A 22,342-nucleotide genomic window follows, 5' to 3' on the forward strand; every position below is an offset into this window, starting at 1 on the left:
CAGGTATGTGCCTAATACTATCAGACCCAGTCTGAAACCCAAACCTGTTGAGGGTTACAAGTGGACTGAGTTTGTGCATGACCTAATGGGACACGGTTCTTAACCCGGGACTTGGTTTCCAACTGAATTGGGTCTTGTCTGGACCAGTTCAGGCCTTTTCTGGAACTGGTTCAGCCATTCTGGAAATTAGTTCTTGGGTTTCTTGATTCAATTCAAGCATTTTGAAACTGGTTCAAGCATTTTGAGACTTATTCTGAGGTTTTCAAAACTGGTTTAAGGTATTTTAGGATCGGATCAATGATTTTTTAGATTGGTTCGGGCTTCTTGAGACCAGTTTAAGGGTTATCCTAATTGGTTCAATGGTTTTCTGAATGGGTTCAGGGCTTTAGTAACCAGTTCAGGGTCTTTAAGGACTCATTTAGGTTGTTTTAGAACCCCAATCACGAATATCACCTGTAAATGCATGTCTTTATTATTAATCTCATACTTTTCGGGTGACTTTAGCATGATATTTAGTATGTTTCATGTTGTATTGAGTTATCCATGAATTTTGATCAACTCACTCTTGATATCACCAAAGTGACATTGGGTGGTGTTGATTAAAGATTATTTTGACTTTGTTGAGAGTCATATTTAGTATTACAATTATGTGTAATTTTATGAAATAATAATTTTACTCAAAAGTATGTCATTATGTTTCAAATTCACACATGTTTTAATAGTAGATGTGTACACCAGTCTATAAAGCATGATTGTATCCAAATTGATAGTGTTGAATTGTCTTTTCTTATATGATCTACTAGTTTTACCAATTAAAGTCAATTCCTTGAAAATTAAGGAGGTGAAGTAATTCTGAGTGTTATTGTTTTTACCAAAGTGGAACAATAATGACTCTATTATGCTTACCTTAGAAAAGGTGAATAATAAAGGGTCTCATATTGACCTTTTCAATATGAATCTTGTATGAGCAATTATTTAGTAATGTCTTTTGTTCTTGTAATATCAGGTTTCTTGATCGTTGACGGTTCTAGTAATATCCACATTTTAGACGGATCTAATTTTTTGAATTAGAAAGAAATAGTGTTATTCACTTTAGGATACATGGACCTATATTTAGCATTAAGAATTTACGAACCTCCCGCTCTTACAGAGTAAATTACAGCGGATCAGAAGGTTGATTTTGAAAAGTGAGAGCACTCGAACCAGCTTAGCCTATTGCTTTTGCAATCTCGAGTGGCTAAGAATATTTGAGGTGTCATCCATCACTACAAGACAGTGAATAAATTTATGAGTCATTGAAGCTCAATTCATCAGTTCTAGTAAAGTTATGATCAGTACTATTATGTCCAAATTAGTATCTATAAAATATTCTAGAGATAGTAATATCCGAAAACACATTTTGAAAATGGGAAACATTGCATCTTAGTTGAATGACATAAAGCTCTCAATTTCTAATTCTTTCTTAGTCCATCTTATTTTGACATTGTTGCCTATAGAATATAGACCGTTCAAAATCTCCTACAATACATAATGATGAGTGGTCTTTTAATGACCTCTTGATCAAGTGTGTCGAAGAGGAAGAAAAATTGAAGGGTGAGAAGGTGTAGTACGCACATACGACTTCTCATAAGAGAAAATATAGGCTTGAGGCAAAGAAGGTTTTTTTAAGAAAAAAAGCATGAAAAAAATCTCTAGAGAGAGTTTTAACTCTCAGGCGAATGCCAAATCCCAGTCTGGAAGTTCTTCTATAAAGTGTTTTTTCTGTAAGAAAAAAGAACATAAGAAGGTCGATTATCCAAAGCATAAGAAATGGCTCGAGAAGAAAAGCAGCAAGCCATTTGTTTCTTATAAGTGCAATTTAATCCATATCTCATTGCATAGTTAGTGGATTGATTTTGGTATCATAATGCATATTATCAACTCTTTGCAGGCATTTTTAAACAAAAGATAATCAATAGAGAACGAAAGAAGCATTTTCTCAGGAAACAAGATGTGTTTGCATGCGAAGAACGTTGAGACCTGTAGAGTTGTGTTGGAGTCTAGATTTATTTTGGATTTGGTTGATACATTTTATGTTTCATCTTATAATCAGAACCTTATTTCTATTTCAAAACTTGATAAGTTTAGTTTTGTATTTAATTTTGAAAACTTTAAGTTTGTTATATTTAAAAATTATATTTATGTTAGTTTTGTATATATATATGTGATGGTCTATATTGTTTGAGAACCAAACTTCATACATAAAAATCTCACCCTGTTAAGAATATCATGATTGGTAATAAACGTGGTTTAAAGGATGACCAATCTTATTTGCTTTGGCATCAATGGTTATGACACATCTCGAAAGAAACTGTCTAAAGACTTGTGAAAGAAGGGATTCTTGGATCTCTTGATTTTACAAATACAGAATCATGTCTTAACTGCACAAAGGTTAAACGGTCCAACACATAAGAAAGATATCAAGGTAGTAATGAAAAATTAAATATTGTGCATATGGATATTTGTGGGTCATTTTCTCCATGTTACACAAGTAAAAAATATTTTGTCTCCTTTATAGACAATTACTCATAGTATATGTATCTCTACTTGTTATTTGAGAAATCTTAAGTCTTTTAGGTTTTTAAAGATTTCAAAAAAGAAGTAAAGAAACAGACCAGTGAAGTTATAAAAGTAGTTAGGTTGGATAGAGGTGGTGAATATTATGGTCATTTCATTGAGATGGACAAAAGAAATGGTCATTAGCATGATTTTTAAAGGAGAAAGAAATTGTGTTTCAATACATCATGTCTGGTAGTGCCTATTAAAATGGTGTAGCTGAAAGGAGAAACTCTATACTTAAGAAAATGGTTTAACCAATGTTAAATAACTCAAACCTTCCCTTGACATTATAGGGTGAATCTCTTAAGATAGCAATACACATATTAAACAATGTTCCTACGAAAGTTGTCCAAACAACTCTATATGAGTTATGGATTAATAGAAAACTTTTCTTATCATATATGTACTTACGAAAATGTTCAGTTGGAGCTAAGTTGTATAACCCATATATATAAGTCTTTAATCCTTGGATGAGTAATGGATATTTTATTAGTTATCTAGAAAGATCAAAAGGTTTTAGGTTTTATTATATGTCTCATACACTAAAGATATTGAAAACAGATAAAAAAAGATTTCTTAAAAATAGTTTTATTTGGATAGATGCATCTCAAAGTCTTGCATTTGAAGAATTGCAGGATTCAATTTTTATAACTACGAAAGAAAAATGCCTAATTTTTTCGATCATTGTCTCTTTGGATGATGTTAGGAAAAATCTAGTCAATAAACACCAATCTCAAATAGAACAAGTTGTTGATGAGGATATACAACAATAATAAGATGCAAAGGTTCAATTTGAACCACCTGTAGCACATGTATGGAGGTCTATAAGAACTAAAAGATATGTTATCTACTCTGGTTTATGCATTGATTATAATAAAACTTTTTCTCCTGTCTCAACTAGAGAATAATCATGACCCTTGTAGCTCATTTTGATTTAGAGCTACATATAGATATAAAAATAGTTTTTTTAAATGAAGATCTGAATATATATATATATATATATATATATATATATATATATATATATATATCTTATAACCTCTTGATTTCAGTGTGGATGACTCAAATAATTTAGTCTGCAAATTAAAAAAAACAATCTATAGACTTAAACAAGCCTCCCACAAGTGGTATGAAAAGTTCAATCAAGTAATTTTCAACTTTGAATTCACTGAATTCATTGTTGATCAGTGTATATACCTTAAGGCTAGTGAGAGTAAGTTCATAATTCTGGTTTTATATGTTAATGATATTTTTCTTGCAACTAATGATTTTAGTATGTTACATGAGACAAAAGATTTTCTTTCTTCTAATTTTAATATGAAGGACATAGATGCGGACGCTTATATTCTTGGAATTAAGATCCGTCATGAAAGAACTAAAGGTGTCATTAACCTCTCTCAAAAATCTAATATCCTTAAAGTTCTTAAAAGATATGAGATGAAGAATTGTTCTCTTGGATCACCACCACAGTAAAAAAGGATAAATTAAACTTAAAAGATTGGTCTCAGGATTATCATAAAGAGACTCAAATAGCAATCATCTTGTATGCTTTGGTGGTTGGGAGCTTGCAATATGCGTAGATCTACATGCGACTAGACATCGCATTTGATGTTGGGATGCTTGGTAGATATCAGTCTAATCCAGGTATTGCATATTGAAAAGTTGAGACAAGGGTCATGTGTTACTTGCAAGAAACAAAGAACTATATGTTGACCTACAGAAAGGTTGATCACTTAGAGATCGTTCGATACTTTGATGCAGACTCAAGAGAGTGTCTCGACAGTAGAAAATTTAATATTAGATACATCTTGCTATTAGCAGGTAGTGTTGTCTCATAGAGAAGTGAGGAACAGTCTACAACTGTAGTTCATATCATAGAGACAAAATTTATTACTCTATACGAGACTATGTTTCAGGCCATATGGATCAGAAACTTCAATATGAATCTTGGTATTATGGAATGTATTGAGAGGTCACTGAAGATCTTTTGTGATAATGAAGTTGTTATGTCTTTCTCCAATAACAACAAGCAATTTACTTCATACAGACACATGGAGTTAAAGTACTTTGTTGTTAAAAAAAGAATGGGTAATCATTTAGTGTGTATTGAAAATATCAGTACAAAGAAAATTATTTTGAATCTTCTTAATGAAGGGTTAGCACCGAGGTTATATTCCCAATATGTTATGAGGATAAGTTTATTTGGTTTCTTTTTATGTATGACAATACATTATGATTTTATGTAATCACATTGCTGAAACTAAATTGAATCTTTATGATTTTGTGCATTGGTGATTCTGTATAAAGGATCTCGCATTTAAAAAAAAAATAACAGAATAACAATATTAAATGAACCAATAAAATGGGTTAGAAACCAACCTATTTATAAAGGTATTCTTAACATGCTAAATAATAAAAATGAATAATATTGTAGTACGTGGAAATATGATATCTTATATAGAGATGTTTATCTTCATGAGTCATATGATTTATTCTTGTGATACAGGATAGCATGTGAACCCACATGGAAATTGAATCGAGATAACAGCGAAACCTCGATAAACTATTTTTTTTGTGTCAATGAGTCAAGTGGAAGAATGTTAAAATATGGATCATATTCAACCTGATGTCACCCAGTTTGACATGAGTACTTCATGGGATAGCATGGCTCATGGGAGTTAGAGGGAAGTTATTGCAACTGCCCATGTAACGTAACCACCGATTGTGGTAACCTCCCACTACAAGCTTCTCCTAGAAGTATATAAAATGACCTATACAGTGTGATGAGTGCTATATAAGAACACAATAAAACTGTATGCGATATTGGTTTTACTCTCTATAGAGTTCAATGGTTCTACTCTCCTCTTGACTTCAAGGCTTGGGCTCGTCGAGGGTGTTGATTGGCTGAGGAGAATGCTGACAACCCATATCCATCAAAGCTCCCTTTGGATCCATCATGGCGATGTCCGGTAAGTGGAGTTTGCTCCCCTTTTTATGTATTTTTTGCCAACACCAAAGACATTTGCAAACTCTAATGGCGGTGTCAATGGTGAAGTTAAGACAGAAAGTCATAATATGCAGTCCCAAAAAGTGGGATCTATACCTCCTTTGCAAAACTCTGGTAGTGCAAATAAACTAGAAAACCCATCAAATAATCTTTGTTCAAAACAAGTGTTCAACCTTCTCATAGACCTCCACCGGTTTACAGCAGTCAAGGGCCTATCATGAAGAAGAAGCTCATCCTAGGATAATTCTTGTGTCCACATTGAATCCTAACCATACGAAGTGGGCAATCAAGGCTAGAGTAACGGTAAAAGGTCATTTTCGCTGCTACAACAATGCCAACGGGGTGGGAAGGTTTTCTCCTTTGATCTTATTGATTCTTATGGTGGAGAAATGTATGTAATTTGTTTCAATTCGATAATGGATCATTTTTATGATAGGATAGAGGTTAGAAGAGTGTATTTGGTATCAAAGGAAAGCATCAAGCATTACAGAAAAATGTTAACCATCTTAACAATGTCTATGAGATTTTCTTGGATTCAACCTCCACAGTGGATCATTTTTTCAGATGAGGATTAGTGCATACCCCAACACCACCTCCCATTTAGGCCCATCAATGAAATTGAAGTCTTGAAAAACACTTCGATGGTGGATGTTATTAGAGTTGTGGTAGTTGTTGGCCCATGTGTACTATATTGAGAAAGAATAGTATGGAGATTTATTGTTGAATTCTCACTCTGATGTTATGTTAGGTCGGAGTGTTGAATTAAACTCTTTGGGGGAAATTTTTGCAATCAATAGGGTCAAGAAATTCAGGATATGTATGACTCGGGCTTCTATCTTGTTTTGGTTGTTAAGGCTGGCAGGGTGGATGACTTTAATGGAAAGACAGTTAGAACGAATTTTAGTAACTAACTGTTTATAAGTCCTTTACAAGAGCCTAATAATTTCATAGACATTGATGATAATCTCTTATCCTTTTTTAAAGTCATTGAAAATGATAAATTGTCATATTTGATCAATGTCATGAAAAAAGAGTTTATCTCTATAGCAAAGAATTGAGTATGAGATTTAGTATCTCGACCTGATAGAGTCAAAATATTTGTTGTAAATGGGTCTTTAAGACCAAAATAGACTATAAAGGGCGAGTAAAGAGGTATAAGACTAGGCTTGTTGCAAAGGGATTCACTTAGATTGAGGGCATTGATCATAATGAAACTTTTTCTCTTGTCTCAACTAAGGAATCATTGAGAATAATCGTGGCCCTCGTAGCACATTTTGATTTAAAACTACATCAAATAGATATGAAAATGACTTTCCTGAATGAGGATCTAGAAGATGAAATATATATGCAACAACCTCCTAGTTTCAGTTTAGATGACTCAAATAATTTTGTTTGCAAATTAAAGAAATCAATTTATGGACTTAAAAAACCTTCCACCAATGGTATAAAAAGTTTAATCAAGCGATTTTGAATTTTAGATACACTAAAAATATTGTTGATTAATGCATATACCTTAAGGATAGTGCGAGTAAGTTCAAAATTTTTATTTTGTATGTTGTTGATATTCTTATTGCAACTAATGATTTGAGTCTGCTACATAAAACAAAAGAATTTTTTTTCTCTCATTTTGATATAATGAACATAAATGAGACTGCTTATGTCTCTGAAATTGAGATCCATTGTGATAGAACTAAGATTGTACTCGAATAACAACAAGAACTCCACCTCATGTCGACATGTGGAGTTAAAGTACTTTATTGTTAAAGAAAAGACTGAGAATCATTTAGTGTGTATTGATATAATCGGTAAGAAGAAAATGATTGTGGATCCTCTTAATAAAGGGCTAGTACCAAAATTATATTTTCAACATGTAATGGATCTATTTGATTACTTTTGATGTATGAAAATACATTATGGTTATATGTTATCACATTTATAAAACTAAATTGATTATCTATAGTTTTGTGCATTGTTGATTTTGTGTAAAGGATCGCTCGTTTTGAAATGAAAGAATAACAAAATAACAATATTAAATAGATTAATAGAATGGGTTAGAGATCAACATATTCATAAAGGTATTTTTAACATGCTAAGCACTGAAAATAAATAATATTGTAGTACATGGAAATATGATATCTCATATAAAGATATTTATCTTTATGACTCGTATGATTCATTTTTGTGATACAGGACATTGTGTGAACTCATATGAAAATTAAATCGAGATAACAGTAATGAACCTTGATGAAGTGTTTTTCCATGTCAATGGGTCAAGTAAAAAAATTTTGAAGCGAATCGAATCTAACCTAGATGTGACCTATATTGACATGAGCACATCAAAGAACAAACATGGGAGAGACTCTTGGGTTTTGGGGGTTACAAGATAGTTATGAGGGCTCATAATTGTTCATGTATGCCCATTATGGACCTTTCATTATGAACCTCCCTCCAAATCTCTCTCTATATAAATAAGAGACTCGTAGTAGTGTGATGAAAAATATCTACGTGTTATTGGTCTCTCACTATTTATGGGTTTGAGAGTCTAAACTCTCGACATTCTAGTTTGGGCTCATTGAGGTCATCGATTGGTTGAGGAGAATGCTGACCACCCACCTCCACCGAAGTGTCGTTCAAATCATTCATGACCGCATCTGGTAAGTGGCTATTCCCGATCTATTTTTTGGCCACAAGCACCTGATCTGACGCCTAGGCCTTGAAACAATCACACTTGCATACGACATTCGAGTTTGTCAAGTGTTCTAGAAGTTCTATAATTGGAAACATAAAAAATCCAAGAAATCCTGAAATTTCAGCACCATCCAAGAAAACTTCTCCATTAGGTAGCAACTGCGTCGCAAAGATACAGGCACAAGGACACTAGACCCGAATTTGACTTGCAAGTTCAAAAAATTAGGAGATATGACACAAGGCTGCAGACTTTTTTTTAAAATTTTAATCAATAAAAACTATTTTTTGATATTTTAACACTAAAAATGTATTTTTATTAAAATAGTATTATACATACATGTCAGTGTCGGCATCAACATATCTAAGCATGTCCACTCGTTATAACGTAGGGTAACAAACTCATATCCAAGATACTCTGAGCCTTGCGTTGAGATAGAAACACCATTTTCATGAGTTGCCAAAATATGGGTTTGGCACAACGTGGTGATGACTGCTGAGGATGGAGTTGCCAAAAACATCTTATTGTGAAGTGTCAAAATGTGGAGCTGGGGCTGCCAATAGTATTTTGCAACACCACTGCTCCCGAACAGCATAGAGCATGAGAGCGCTAGGGAAGGAAAATCACAACTCTTCCTATTCAAGGTTCCCAAACAGAGCCTAAAAATTTCTAGCATCTGCATTATGACAATGTACCAAAGACACTGCAGAGTCTAAACACAAATGAATTGAGTCCATTACGAAGGCAGCAAAGTCGGTCCTGAAGTGAGGATAATAACCAGCTATATTTAGCTCAGAAGAACCAGTTCCTCGCAAAATAAGGGATCCCACCAACCCAGATCACAGGCATCCACATACACACTCGGATGAAAAACCAGTTCTGTTCTAATAATGGCTCCCACCAACCCAGATCATCGACGTCCAAAGCATACCGCGCAGATCAAATTTGACAAAATTTCATATGAGCATTTTTTGCAAAGCTTAATTTTTTATTCCTTCTCAATAACATGACAAGCTGCTAACTTATTTCAAAGACTTCAAGTGAATGCACATTGACCCTCATGGAAAAAGAAAGATTCTAATTTAAGCATACCAATCATCAGAAACAAGAGAGTTGCTCGCTTGACGGGAAAAAATTACAGGAAAAGAACAAAAGACGAGTAGCTTAGATGACATATAAGAACAAATGGAGAGAGCAAAATCGAACAAATAAGCAACATAAGCTTGCATTTATCCTGTAGTGAAGATCTTCCCATGCTATTACAAATGCACACATGCAAAATGCAGACATAACATTAAGATGTCAAGAGCTCTTGCTATTCCAAGGCTTGATCACAGCAACTACGATGATCACAACAATCAACAAAAGGATGATGATGGCAATGCACATCCATTTCCGTGAGTTTCGTTGCAGCTTCTTTGCTTTCTGAAGGGCAGTTGTTCCAGACTGAACATGGTCCACAGCGTTTGAAACCTGACCACAGGCAAATCATAAACAAGCTTGGCCCAACTCAAGCTGGTTGTCTACAAAAGGCGTCAACAGGTTTGGCAAATTCTCCAAACCAGGAGAGCAACCAGATTAACAGAATTTCTGAAGAGATAAAGATGGCTGCACTTAATGGTCAAAAAGAACTCAAACAGTTCATCCTGAATTACTTGATTCCACAGCTGCCTGACACATTCATGGTCCATCCTAGATTGCCACCGCTAATGAACTCCCTTGTGATTAATTTCAACTTCCCTTAGAATCATCAATATGTTTTAGCAGCTCCTAGTTCTAAATGTTGCATTGAATCCATGCTGGCACAGAAGATGACAGGTCAAAGCTATGGGTGATTACCCTTAGATTATTTGGAGTTGAATTGTCCATGAACATGATTTGTGGTACTCTGCTCACTTCCAAACTAGGCCAAATTTGATGAACTCGTAGTGCTTGACCTAACTTGTCCGATCTATTAGCAATAAAAAAAGGACATGTTTTAAATACTATTAAAGAATTTTAGATTATTTTATGGATGAGTAGGTAAAAATCCGAACTCATTGACACGGCAAACCAGAATTCTCAAGTCTACATTAGCTTTCACAAATGAAGACAGCGCCCAATTCATTCAAGTCTCATAAAAAAAAATCAACCCTGGTTAACATGTAATGCTGAACAGCTTTAATGATCCGTTGCACAACAGAAAATGAAGAATTTTCAGAAATTTCTTATACCAGAAAAAGAACTGGGAAGAAGAAAATTTTAGAATAAAACCAGAGCATTAGAATAAAGGGAAATTTTCAAAAACACACTTAAGTTTTGGTGATAATAAAAAACACACCAAACTTTTGAATATTGTTAAAAACTTAAAAACACACCTAATTTTTTCTATTGTAAATAAAAAACAGATTTCCATCTATATAACTTGGGTTATCACTTATCACTAAACCACCTTGAGTTAAGAGGTTAAATGTACTAATTTACCCTTTGTGCTCTCTTTTCCTCTATTGGGTTTCATACGTTCCTTCTTTTCTTCTTCCCCACCTACCCAACCTTCTAGGACAAAGTCGTTAAGATCCTTCTCTCCATCACTCACGAGAGCCGGCAAGGGTTCCTCTCTACATCCCTTATAGCATCTCTTGGTAAAGAACTTTCTCTCTCATAAAAGAGACTTAAAGAGAGGGAGAGCTACCCAACCCTCATCTCTGGCTCATGGAGACACGCTACAGTGTCTGGAGAAAATGGTGCTTCTAAAACCCCTTCATATCCAGAGGCAAATATTAGTGTTCTTTTAACAGCCCAAAGAAGGCAAACCCATCTAATGTCAATTTCTATCATTTTCTTCAAAAATATATTTTTTGCTAAGCCCCAATAGGTCTTCTTCCTTGCATTTTCTTCTAAGGATTCATCCCTCTTTCTTTTCAAGCAAACTGGTTCTCCAATATTTACCGATCAAATCAGCATCTTGTGTGGAACAATCAATCGTCCTTGTGTGAGCCTTTACAAAGATGAATGAGGCAAAAAGGGAAGCTATATGCTTCAGACAGCTATCACGTTGAAAAAAATTTCCAACATAGCTAGTCAAAATTAGGTTTTTTAAGGGCAAAATGGTTCAGTGCACATTTAAGAGCAACTTTTGACAGAAATAAACTCTGCGTTGTTTTAATTAACCATGAAAAAGTTAAGTCGTGTTTTTAACATTTTCTAAAAGTTAGATGTGTTATTATCGCTAATGAGTTAGGTCATTAGGTGTGTTTTTTGAAAATCTCCCTAGAATAAAAAGAAAAAAGATACTTAGGCAGTCATATATAATCAGACATTAAAAAAAATTGATAGTGTTCCTCAGGGTGGTTGATTTTGTTGAGTGTCTCAAAAATTTCCTGAGAACTTTAAACCTTTAATGGAGTTTGGAAGATTTTTGTCTTTTGCAGGAGTACAATGACTAATCTCAGGTTATGGAGATATCTATCAAAAAGGATGACAATGTTGAGAAAAATTATATATCTTCTTAAGGATTATTTATAAAATAATGAGAGTATGTGTTTCCATTAGGACTGTGCTGTATAGACTGACTCAAAGAGCTACTTGAGCTGACATTGACTCCAGTTCCTGAGGTTTTGGTTCTACCATACCTCATTTACGGGGCCTTTCAATCAAAAAGATTAAGCATAGTAAGCCTTCGGCTTGGGTGGCCTAAGAATATGAGTAAATATGTTATGAATGGTACAATGATTTGATTGAAAGTTTTGCTAACGAAATGAAACAAACCTGAGTTTCAATATTGTCCAGCATTTCACCTTGAGCCTCAACTAGTACTGCCATGTCCAGAAAAATCTGCATGAAGGAATAACAAAAATAATGAAGAAAACTGAAGAAAGCATTCCATAATTTACAACTTAGAACACAAGTTTAAGCACCTGCTGCAAGTCAAGAAGCTTCTTCTCAAGGTCTCTCACAGCATCATGTCGTTCTTGAATTTCTGCCAGAGTGTCCATGACCTGCAGCATGATGCAAAGATCGTAACCTAAAACTATCCTCTCTAAGCAATATAAGGTCCAGATTAATTCAAGAAAATAGCATCCTTGCTATGAAGACATAATCTAGAACCTAAACACGGAAGTAGCAGCATAGTCTTTGTAGTGGTGTTTTAAAAGCTCACAAGAAGTTCAGATCCATCTCGAGTCCTATCAGACATCGGTTTCAGGAATAGTCCCAAAGTGCAGAATTAACAGATGACAAGAAGTGTATCAACTCCATGCATGTCCATTCTTGTCAGTGGTAAACCATAGACATCTAAACCTTCTTCTCATCTTTGTTTCCTAATGATTTATCATCCTCAGTGAGAACATCAAATATATCATTACTTGCGAAAAGCTGCCAACTTCTTACGATGCAGGTCAAAGCAACAAATTTCTGGATCCAAACCAACACAAGGTCACATGCACATTGACAAGCCATAGAGTGGAAGGAAATTCCAATTGCCCTGGACAGCAGATGGATTTCAGTTAGGTGATTTGCTTATGATCAACATTACAAGCTATGACTTTAATAGCCATAAGGATACAATTTCTGACATAAATGACACTAATCACAGGTATCAACGTGGAAATTTTTCACACTTAAAGAGGAGTTGCACAAGCTCTATTTTGGAGAAAAACTGCTATTGCAAGTTGAAGAGACCATAAGCCTTAATAATGCAATTGCACAAGAGAAATTATGATGGCACTACCAAGGTTGCCAGACTAGGAAGCGGATGCAGGAAACGATATAGGAAGGGGAAGAGAGGCATTTTAAAATTTATAGGAAGCAAGAAGTGAAGTATAAATTTAAAAGTGAAACACAAATAAGGAAGCAATATGAGAACTGAATAAGAATCGAATTATGTCACATAGGTGTGGGTGTGGGTGTGGGTGTGGCACTTTAAAAAAACTTGGGTGCAGGTGGGTATATATATAAGGCACAGTAGGCCCGACCCTCTCTCTCTCTCTCTCTCTCTCTCTCTCTCTCTCTCTCTCTCTCTCTCTCTCTCTCTCTCTCTCTCTCTCTTGTGAGCGCAGCGTGAAGTCCTCTCTCTCTCTCATTCTTCCCCTCTCTTTCTCATTCTTCCTGATTGAGGGGAGAGAGGAGAATACTCTCTCTCTCTCTCTTCCCCTCTCTCGTTCTTCCTGATTGAGGGGAGAGAGGGGAAGACTCTCGCTCTTCCCCCGTCTCTCGTTCTTCCTGAATGAGGGGAGAGAGGAAGACTCTCTCTCTTCCCCTCTTTCTTTCTCGTTCTTCCCGATTGAGGGGAGAGAGAAGGGAAGTTTCTCTCTCTTTGTGACTGCTAAGTCCAGACCGAGCCCGGGCTCAGCTCGGTCCCTTGTGCGGAGCCCTTATGAGCTAACGAGCCAGGCCAGGTTAGGCTCGGTACCCCACAAGAGTCAGGTTCGAGCAAGGTTGGTCCAAGCTCGAACCCGACTCGTGACCGAGTCCACAAAGATAACCCTAGGTGTAGGTTGATTGCATCCAGGGTTTATTGACCGCATCAAGTGCCGCACCCGTACCCACATCGTGTCACATCGGCACGGGTGCGCGGGCCTATTTGGCGAGTCCATGTCACATAGGAATCGAACAAGAAGCAAATAAAAACTAAAATAAATTTGATTATTCTTATATTTCATGATTTTTCAGTAAAATAATTAAATTTTTGTTAAAATCTAACAATGATGGTTACTAATTTAGATAAAAGCACATGGGAAGTGAGTGGAAGCGTGAAATGAAGCACATGGAAAACATGAAAAGAAACGTGAGAAAAGCATATAGGAAGCATGTAGAAAAGCATGGACAATGCATGTGAGAAGCATAGAAACGTGGGAGAATCAAGATTCCCATGAAGTTTCAGAAGCGAAGAGTATCGCATATCCGAAGCGAGTTTCTAAGAAGCGTGCATCCCACCTACCTAAGAAGCTTCCGGTAGCTTTGGGCACCACTGCATTCTGCTCAAGTATGCTATAGTCGATTTTGCATCTTTCAATGAACAGTATATCAGCCCTTTCTCGTGAAACCCTTGTCAAATTCAGAAGCTAAGTTCTAGGAGCATTGAAAGGTACCAAGTGAGATAAATTAACTCTTGTAGCATCATAAATGATTTTTGGAAAGGACATCCCTCCAAAGGAAAAACATTTCCACTATCTAAACAAGAACTAAGAGAACATGAGTTTTATAAGAGTCGGCTTCTAAAAAGGAAATTGAATAGTTGATTACCTTGCTAGAGAAGAATAACTATCACGAGAACCCATACAAACAAGAAACAACTATCATTAGGTTATTAATGGATGTTTGTTCATTGTGCTTCAAATTATAAACTGTCATCCAATAAGTACAAGTTGCTTAAGAAATGCTTTTAGTCTCACCACAAACACAAATAAGAAAAAGACAAACCTGGCCTCGGCCTTGTTCCTGAATTGCCTTTTGGAAGATTTGCTCAGCATTTCCAGTCTCTATCAAGTGATCAATTGTCTGTCCAGTAAGCAATAGTCATCATTTAAGACAGAAAACACCATAACAAGTTCAAAGGACTTGACAGCTTAATAATCAAGGATCCTACCTCTTCATCAGCTCTGGTACCCATCACTGATTATTTATCACATACAAGAAAATGTTAAGCACCATGAGAGAAAAGGCTAAAAATACTTTTTGAGTTAATTCATTCATGGCATTGATACAAACCTGTAAAGACCCTTCTTTCAATAACCTCACGATATTCCTCTTGAATTGTTTGCCTAAGGGTCTGTAAGACAATATTAAGAAGATATAAATCAAGTAAGAAGGAATAAAACATAATAAAAAGGAAGCCTACCAAGCAAATAATGGGAAAAAATAAAGAAAGAAGGTTAAAGATATTGGTCATAGATGAAACCTGAAATTCTGACATGCGCTCCTTCATTTTCTTTTTCAATGCACTGTGTTAAGAATTGAGTCAATAAGGTATGAGAAACTTATGCATGGGTCAACATTTCTAAAATAAAACCAAATTATGTGAATTATTTGAAACTACATACGCCGTCATTGCTGTTCTTGATCGGTCAACACCTGATCCCTTTCCACATCCAGGCTTCTGCCTGTTGGCTAAATTCTGATCATGATAATATGGACTTAAATTCAGCTGATAGCGGTAAAAATAGAAATATAAAAATAAACAGCATAACTGAATAAAGAATCTTATAATATTACATCTCTATCAATTTCTTCAAGTTTTGACTTTATATTACGTGCAACTTTTCCAACTTCATCCACCTCTTTCTCCATTCTCTGCTTGATTGCTGAAAATAACAGTCAGCATTTGTTAGCTTAAGCTACAACTAAAAAGTAATGAGAAGAAAGAATCAATTCACCAAGTTAATGTTGAAATGAGGCAACATATACCCCTGCAACATAAGCAGAAATTGTAGCAAAATATATTTTACCTTTCATACTAGCAGCTTTTGTTACTGATTTAGACTCCTCATTTGCATCCTGCACACCCAAAGGGTCTCTTATAAAATTGGTTCCGATAAATTAAAATGTCACAATAGTATGTCTAACTTCATAAAATTAGATGCCAAAAATGCAGCTGGTTTCTGTAAAGAAAGTGCGAAGAGAAAATTGATTCAAATTCTAAACAAAATTGATAAGGTTGCCATAGTATGAAGCTGCATTAACATGTCATTACAAATTCATTCTACAGTGAGATTAGATAGTGCAATATACTAAAAAGATGCAGAATAGTTAAAAAAGTGTCTTACTTGCCCCATATTAGTGGGAAAAAACAGAATTAAAACCTCTCTTCATTTTGGAATCCATGTTAAAATGGCTATTTATGCTTGTTAGAAAGAGCACATACGAACTTTTGACAAGACTATGGAGGTTCCACACAACCAACAGTAAAAAACAGGATGTTTGATTGATAAAGCAGGAAAATCACCTCTCAACCAGCTTCAAACAGCATCTGGAGTGCAAAAATGATATCATGTGCATACACATCACAATCTTCTCTGGGTACAACAAAGACCTGGCTTGTATGTATTTATGTATGTACATATGTATGTATGTGTGTGTGTGTGAGAGAGAGAGAGAGGTTGATTATACATATCTTAGTTTTCAATTAGAACACTATAATAACTATCATTTTATTGCCAAAATACTCTGTTAATGTGTTTATGTAAACATTCTTTTAGTGCATACCTGGTCTGCATCCTTCCCCAACTCAGCTTTATAATATGCACACATGCATGCATGGAACAGAAATTTGCTTTAAAACAAATGAAGCATAATACAGATTTTTTTTTCAGGAGATGGATCAAAATTTTGGTTTTCATTCTCACATTGAAATTCTATAAAATGACTGAAGAACCACTCCGAATCTGTATAAAAAACTGCTATATCATCTTCCATAGAACAATAGAAGCTGAAGTGTGCAAGTGCTTACCTGGAGTTTCTGCAGCTGTTTAGAAATTTTATCAATTTGCCGCTCAACCTCGCGCACCTGAAATGCATCAAAATCCACATTAGTTTATAAAAGACCATCACAAAAGATATAGGCATTAGCATCTCATAAACTATATCATGAAAATTCATGTATTTCTTAGGTTGGTGAAATAATTTCCTAGCATCACAGCAATGATGATGAACTGAATACGTGATTGAGAAAAAAAGGAAAGCAGAAAAGGAATAAAGATAACAGCATAACAAGAAGGAGAAAACAATGAGATGAATTCATAAAACTTGATTATTTATAAGTACTGTGAATAGTGGACTCATTTGACTCAAATCAGGAGACAGCCAAAATAGAACCACAAAATCAGTAGATACCAAGGTTGCCAAACTAGGAAGCGGAAGCGGGAAGCGGAAGCGAGAAGCGAGGCATTTTAAAATTTATACAAAGTGGGAAGCGAAGTTTCAATTTAAAAGCAAAATATGAATAAAAAATGAAGCAATATGGAATCAAACAAGAAACAAATAAAAACTAAAATAAAATTGATCATTCTTATATTTCATGATTTTTCAGTAAAAGAGTTAATTTTTTTGTTAAAATCTAACAATGTTGGTTACCAATTTAAAGAAAGTACATGGAAAGTGAGTGAAAGCGTGAGAGAAAATACATGAAAAAGATGAAAAGAAACGTGAGAAAAATAAATACTATGCATAGACCACGTATATGAGAAGCATAGAAGAAGCGTGGGGGAATCGAGCTTCCCATGAAGTTTCGGAAGCGAGGAGTATCGCGCTTCCGAAGCAAGTTTCCGGGAAGCAAGTTTCCGGGAAGCGAGCTTCCCACCTACCTAAGAAGTTTCCGGTAACTCTGGTAGATACTACCAAATTCAAACAATGTCCAAATCTTTTGGTGACTTATTATATTTCCTGCTCATATAGATTAAAGATCTGTGGCAACAAAATCAAATTGACATGAATACCCAACATTAAATCAACAGCATTTCTGAATATATAACCTAACAAGAAAAACAAATCCTAAATGAAGTCCTTATGACATAAACAGAAAACCAATGAAATGTAACCACCTGTTTGAAAAAGTTTTCCATCCCCAAATCTGCAGTATTGGTTGGGGCTTGTGTTCCTAACTCAATATCTCCCTCCCTGGAGGTTTGACCTTTGGATGTCCCAAAGGAATCCTGCAATTGCATCACCATACAAAGATGAGGATAAATTTTGATAAAGTACTCAAACCCTACTTGAAATAAAACAGCAATAAGACAACATGCATGCAAAATTCATGTAAAATGCACATGCGGAAATGTTCACACAGCATACTCACATGAGCAGCCTTCTTTGGCAAAACATTTGTGTTCATTTAGCTATTATGATATTTATCCCTTCTCTTCTTTAGGTATCATTATGTACTTTTCCACATGAACTTTCTCAACCTGCTTCGAGTGTCTATATGTACGTTTTGTGGCATATGGTGGGGCATGTTTATGTGCTTACACACACATTATATATAAACAGTTAGAATGAAAAATAAAGTTTATATATATAGAGAGAGAGAGAGTAGCTGCCTACACCAATTCATGCCTACGGGGGTTTTGAAGGGTTATTTTCCATGTTTTTTCTCGAATCTGACCATACAGATGTGTTCTACATGTTTGATTTTATAGGAATGGACTAGGGATGGCAGTGGACAGGGGGGAAATGCGGCCCCACCCCACCTCGCCCCGTTTGGACAGGGGATGGAGGTTAAAATCAAAACCCGTGCAGGGATGGACTTACTCTTGCCCCCGCCCCACCTCGCCCCTGATCCCCGATCTCCGTTAAGGAAATTTCTAGTATACCCTTATACATATTATAAAATCCTATATATATAATCCTAATATAAAACCCTTTTCTCGAATCTCTCTTCTCTTCTTCCTCTAACAAGCGGCGTGAACTCTTATTTTTCTCCTCTCCTTCCTCTAACGGCAGAAGGCGGCAGCGAAAGAGGGATCGGAGAAACGGGGCCTCGCCCCGTTTGGACCGGGGATGGACAACATGAAATGGGGATGGAGGGCAAAATTTTGAAACGGGACGGGGGTGGAGATCTTGTCCTCCGCCCCGGTCCACTGCCATCCCTAGAATGGACTCTTGCATTATTCTATTCCAACAGCAGGTAGGTTTTTATAAGGTTTGAAAATATTCAAGGCATAAAGTGTTTGTTGTTTGTTGTTTGTTGTTTGTTGTTGTTGTTGTTGTTGTTGTTGTTGTTGTTGTTGTTGTTGTTGTTGTTGTCAGATTTGAGAAAAAACAACTTGGAAACCCCCCCTTCGCTTGCGGTAGGATGTCATATGCGCCTAAGGCCGTAGGCAGCTACTCTCTCTCTCTCTCTCTCTCTCTCTCTCTCTCTCTCTCTCTCTCTCTCTCTCTCTATATATATATATATATATATATATATATATATATATATATATATATATATATATATATATATAAACTTTAGTATTCATTCTAACTGTTTCAAGGAAATTCAACATGAACAATGAAAATTCAAGAAAAACCAAAAATTCACTGTCATTTTAATTGCATCATGAACATCATCAACTTCCCCTTGTTAAGCTAGTTGCTTTGGTTGATTATATAGCTATATGAAATGTCAAAATCCATAATATGATGTGTCAGTAACAAATATGAAAGGAAAAAAAAGTCAGTGTTAAACCCTTTTTCAGTGGAATTCGAATGGTGATCAGAACTTCTGGTTCTCACCATTTCATCCATTACCATAAAATGTCATTATCTTTTAGACAAAATTATCTATCCTAACAAGTTCATAAACTCTATAGATTTTTTCTTTCTTTCTGGCTATGCCAAGGAACACCCCCCGTTACCATTTACCAACCATGCATTCAGGCCCCCAACCTGGCCACCAGGGAGTACACCCAGCTTCAAGTGACATTCACAAGTCGCCCCTACCAGATGAGGCAGAGCTCAACGATTCATAAAATTAACTAATAGAAATATTTGATGGCAACTAGACTATGAGAGGTGAGAGACAATAAATAGACTAAATACATTTTACAGAAAATTGGTTTATATGAAAATACAACTAACTGCTTGGGCTAAAGTATAAAAGTTAACGCATTTATGCATAGCAAATATTTACTCATCTTATAAGTAAAGCTCCATTTTCATGTAAGCATATACTGCATACAGATTATATATATATATATATATATATATATATATATATATATATTGCCCAACAAGATCAGTTATCATCTGCACAGTAACCAAAATATAACAGAAAATAAAGACAAATTCATCCCCTCAAAAAAGATTATAAAATTCAAACAAGGCTCTTTTTTTTTTGGAAACAAGAGTTTACATCAAGAACATTATTCAGTGACATCAAGCCTCCAACCAAAGATTGAATGATTATATAGAGTAAATAAAATAAACTCACAGGATACAATTTCTCCGTGTTATCTGGGAACCAAAAGGGAATAATATTCAACAAGAGCGGATAAAATAAAATACAGAAGTGGATGATGGAAAGGTCTTAGGCTAATGACAAAGAAACCAGGGACAGCACGTAAGAAAGGTATTCTTGCACAGGTTATCTTAGCTATCCATTAAAGAAATATAAATAAGTTGCTCTTTGGAAATGTAGAAGGATAGTATCTTTCCTCATCCTCTGCAATCATTCTGTGCACAAAGTGGTCTTATATCTTGGAGGATCATAATTTACAATTACCACTTATTCTCAGGATAATGTCTTAGCATGTAGACCATGCTTCAACAAAGTCCTCGCTTGTACGTGCATTCCTGTCCAATATTCCTTAACCTGCACAGTATTTACTTTTCGGTTTATGGATACAATCTTTTGCCCTTCACATTGTCCATGTGAATGAATGAGACTTTTTTTCATCGCAATGCACACATACATCTATTTAACATGCTAGGAATTGTAGAAGAGTGTCTACTCCTATCCTAACAATTAAAAATTTCATATGATTATCTCATTGCCATGGTAAGCATTTTTTCAGTTTACCCACATAAAAACATATTGATGATTCACCCTCCCACACGGATTTCTTTTCTGTGGCGTTTCAATTGTTCCCAACTACTCAGCTCCCGAGTAGAGCGAGCACCCACACCTCACTTCACAGTTGGATTTTATAGAAGAAAGCAGACCCAATGTAAAAATCTATTAGCGGTAATTCACACTCTGCTTGCAGCATCTCATCCCCTTTCATAGGTGACACCATAAGGAGGCCTGATTGCAATTCTAAGACGAAATTTTGAACTCTCTGATTCATATAGATCAACAGATCCTGGTTCTTAGCAGTTTCTCTACTCTATATACCCATGAATCCACGCATTATAACGCCTAAATACCAGAAAAGGGAAATTCTCACACCAAGACCACATAAAAACAATGCAACTTTTTCTAATCCTAAAATAGCAATAACAAAATCTTTCAGAAAACAGGGGGAAAAAACGCGGACTCCCGAGGTTGCGAAAAACACCCGATTAACAGTAAAGCATTAATCAGAAGGGAAAATTCAAAAACCACCGGAATACTCGAGTGAAATCCTAATCAAATTCTTCGAGGAAAGGCTTAAAAAGCCAAAAAACTGAGACGATCAAAACAAACTAACGACGTGAAAAGGAGAGCGGAGATCCAATAAATTACAGAAGACGATCCGCTCGGATCTCAGCAAGCATCTTGCTCCAAACGACGTGCAACTCCAAATTACGCGAGAGAGAGAGAGACTACAAAAATTTACCGCGAGAAGATCGTTCATCTTGAGCTCAAGGGATTCCGACACCCGACGAAAAGATGGGAAGAATTTCGAGAAGAGAACTCAAAGGAAAAATTAGGGTTTGGATTCCCTCCCACACCAGGATTCAGAGCGGAGAGAGAGACTCTTTCTGTCACGCACTACAAAGTGAACCGAAAGAGATGTAAATTCCAAAGTCTGAGACAAACAGAATGCAGTTTAAAACGGGAAAATAACGGCAGCGAAGTTCTCGTGAGAACTTGAAGGTTTTTGCTTTTCATGCGACTTTATTATCGGACAAATATCCGATAATAAACATAATGCAGTTTAAAACAAGAAATTGAAGGTATGGTGATAAATAAGAAGACCCGATTACTACCCGGTACAGTTTGTGAAATTTTATACCAGACTCGGGCCTGACGAGTTTCGATTAAGACCTACAATTTTTCAATGTAAAAAAGATAAAAAAAAATATTGTTTTACTGAGTATGGACGGGGCTGGTTCATGTAGTTTTATCGAGTCCGGCTATGATTTCTCTTATGGTGGGTCTGATTAGACTAGAGTCTGGACCCGATACCATACCCGAAAATCAAGCTCATGTCTGGTGACAAAAGAGATTTGTGGATGGTTCGTTATATTATCATATAACCAAGAGGTCTCAGATTCAAATCCCAAATGGGTTATCGCGGTCTTGTCTACATGGGGTGACTGATCAAGCAGTTTATTAACCCACCAGAAAGACTAAACGCAGACCCACCAAATCTAAACGAGCCACATGTGCCTGACTCCTTTAAAAGAAAACCGACAGATTTTGCACCCGCTAGGGAGGTGTACTCTTTAGAACC

The 22,342-nt window shown here is 35.7% G+C and overlaps 1 protein-coding gene across 1 annotated transcript; it reads right to left on the reverse strand.

The window, feature by feature from the left end:
- Positions 1-9,394: 9,394 nt before the first annotated feature.
- On the reverse strand, positions 9,395-21,680 carry LOC149848525 (syntaxin-132-like). The gene is made up of 13 exons (XM_089995900.1): positions 21,503-21,680; positions 17,807-17,917; positions 16,717-16,773; positions 15,716-15,764; positions 15,483-15,571; positions 15,311-15,384; positions 15,169-15,211; positions 14,979-15,039; positions 14,857-14,882; positions 14,691-14,768; positions 12,188-12,268; positions 12,039-12,104; positions 9,395-9,764 (listed from the first exon to the last, which is right to left on the reverse strand). The coding sequence occupies exons 1-13, from the start codon at positions 21,518-21,520 to the stop codon at positions 9,594-9,596; spliced, it is 924 nt and encodes a 307-aa protein (XP_089852026.1). The 5' UTR covers positions 21,521-21,680; the 3' UTR covers positions 9,395-9,593.
- Positions 21,681-22,342: the final 662 nt, after the last annotated feature.

The sequence above is a fragment of the Nuphar pumila genome, chromosome 1 (assembly GCF_984573655.1).
Source record: "Nuphar pumila chromosome 1, dmNupPumi1.hap1.1, whole genome shotgun sequence".
Taxonomy (NCBI): domain Eukaryota; kingdom Viridiplantae; phylum Streptophyta; class Magnoliopsida; order Nymphaeales; family Nymphaeaceae; genus Nuphar; species Nuphar pumila.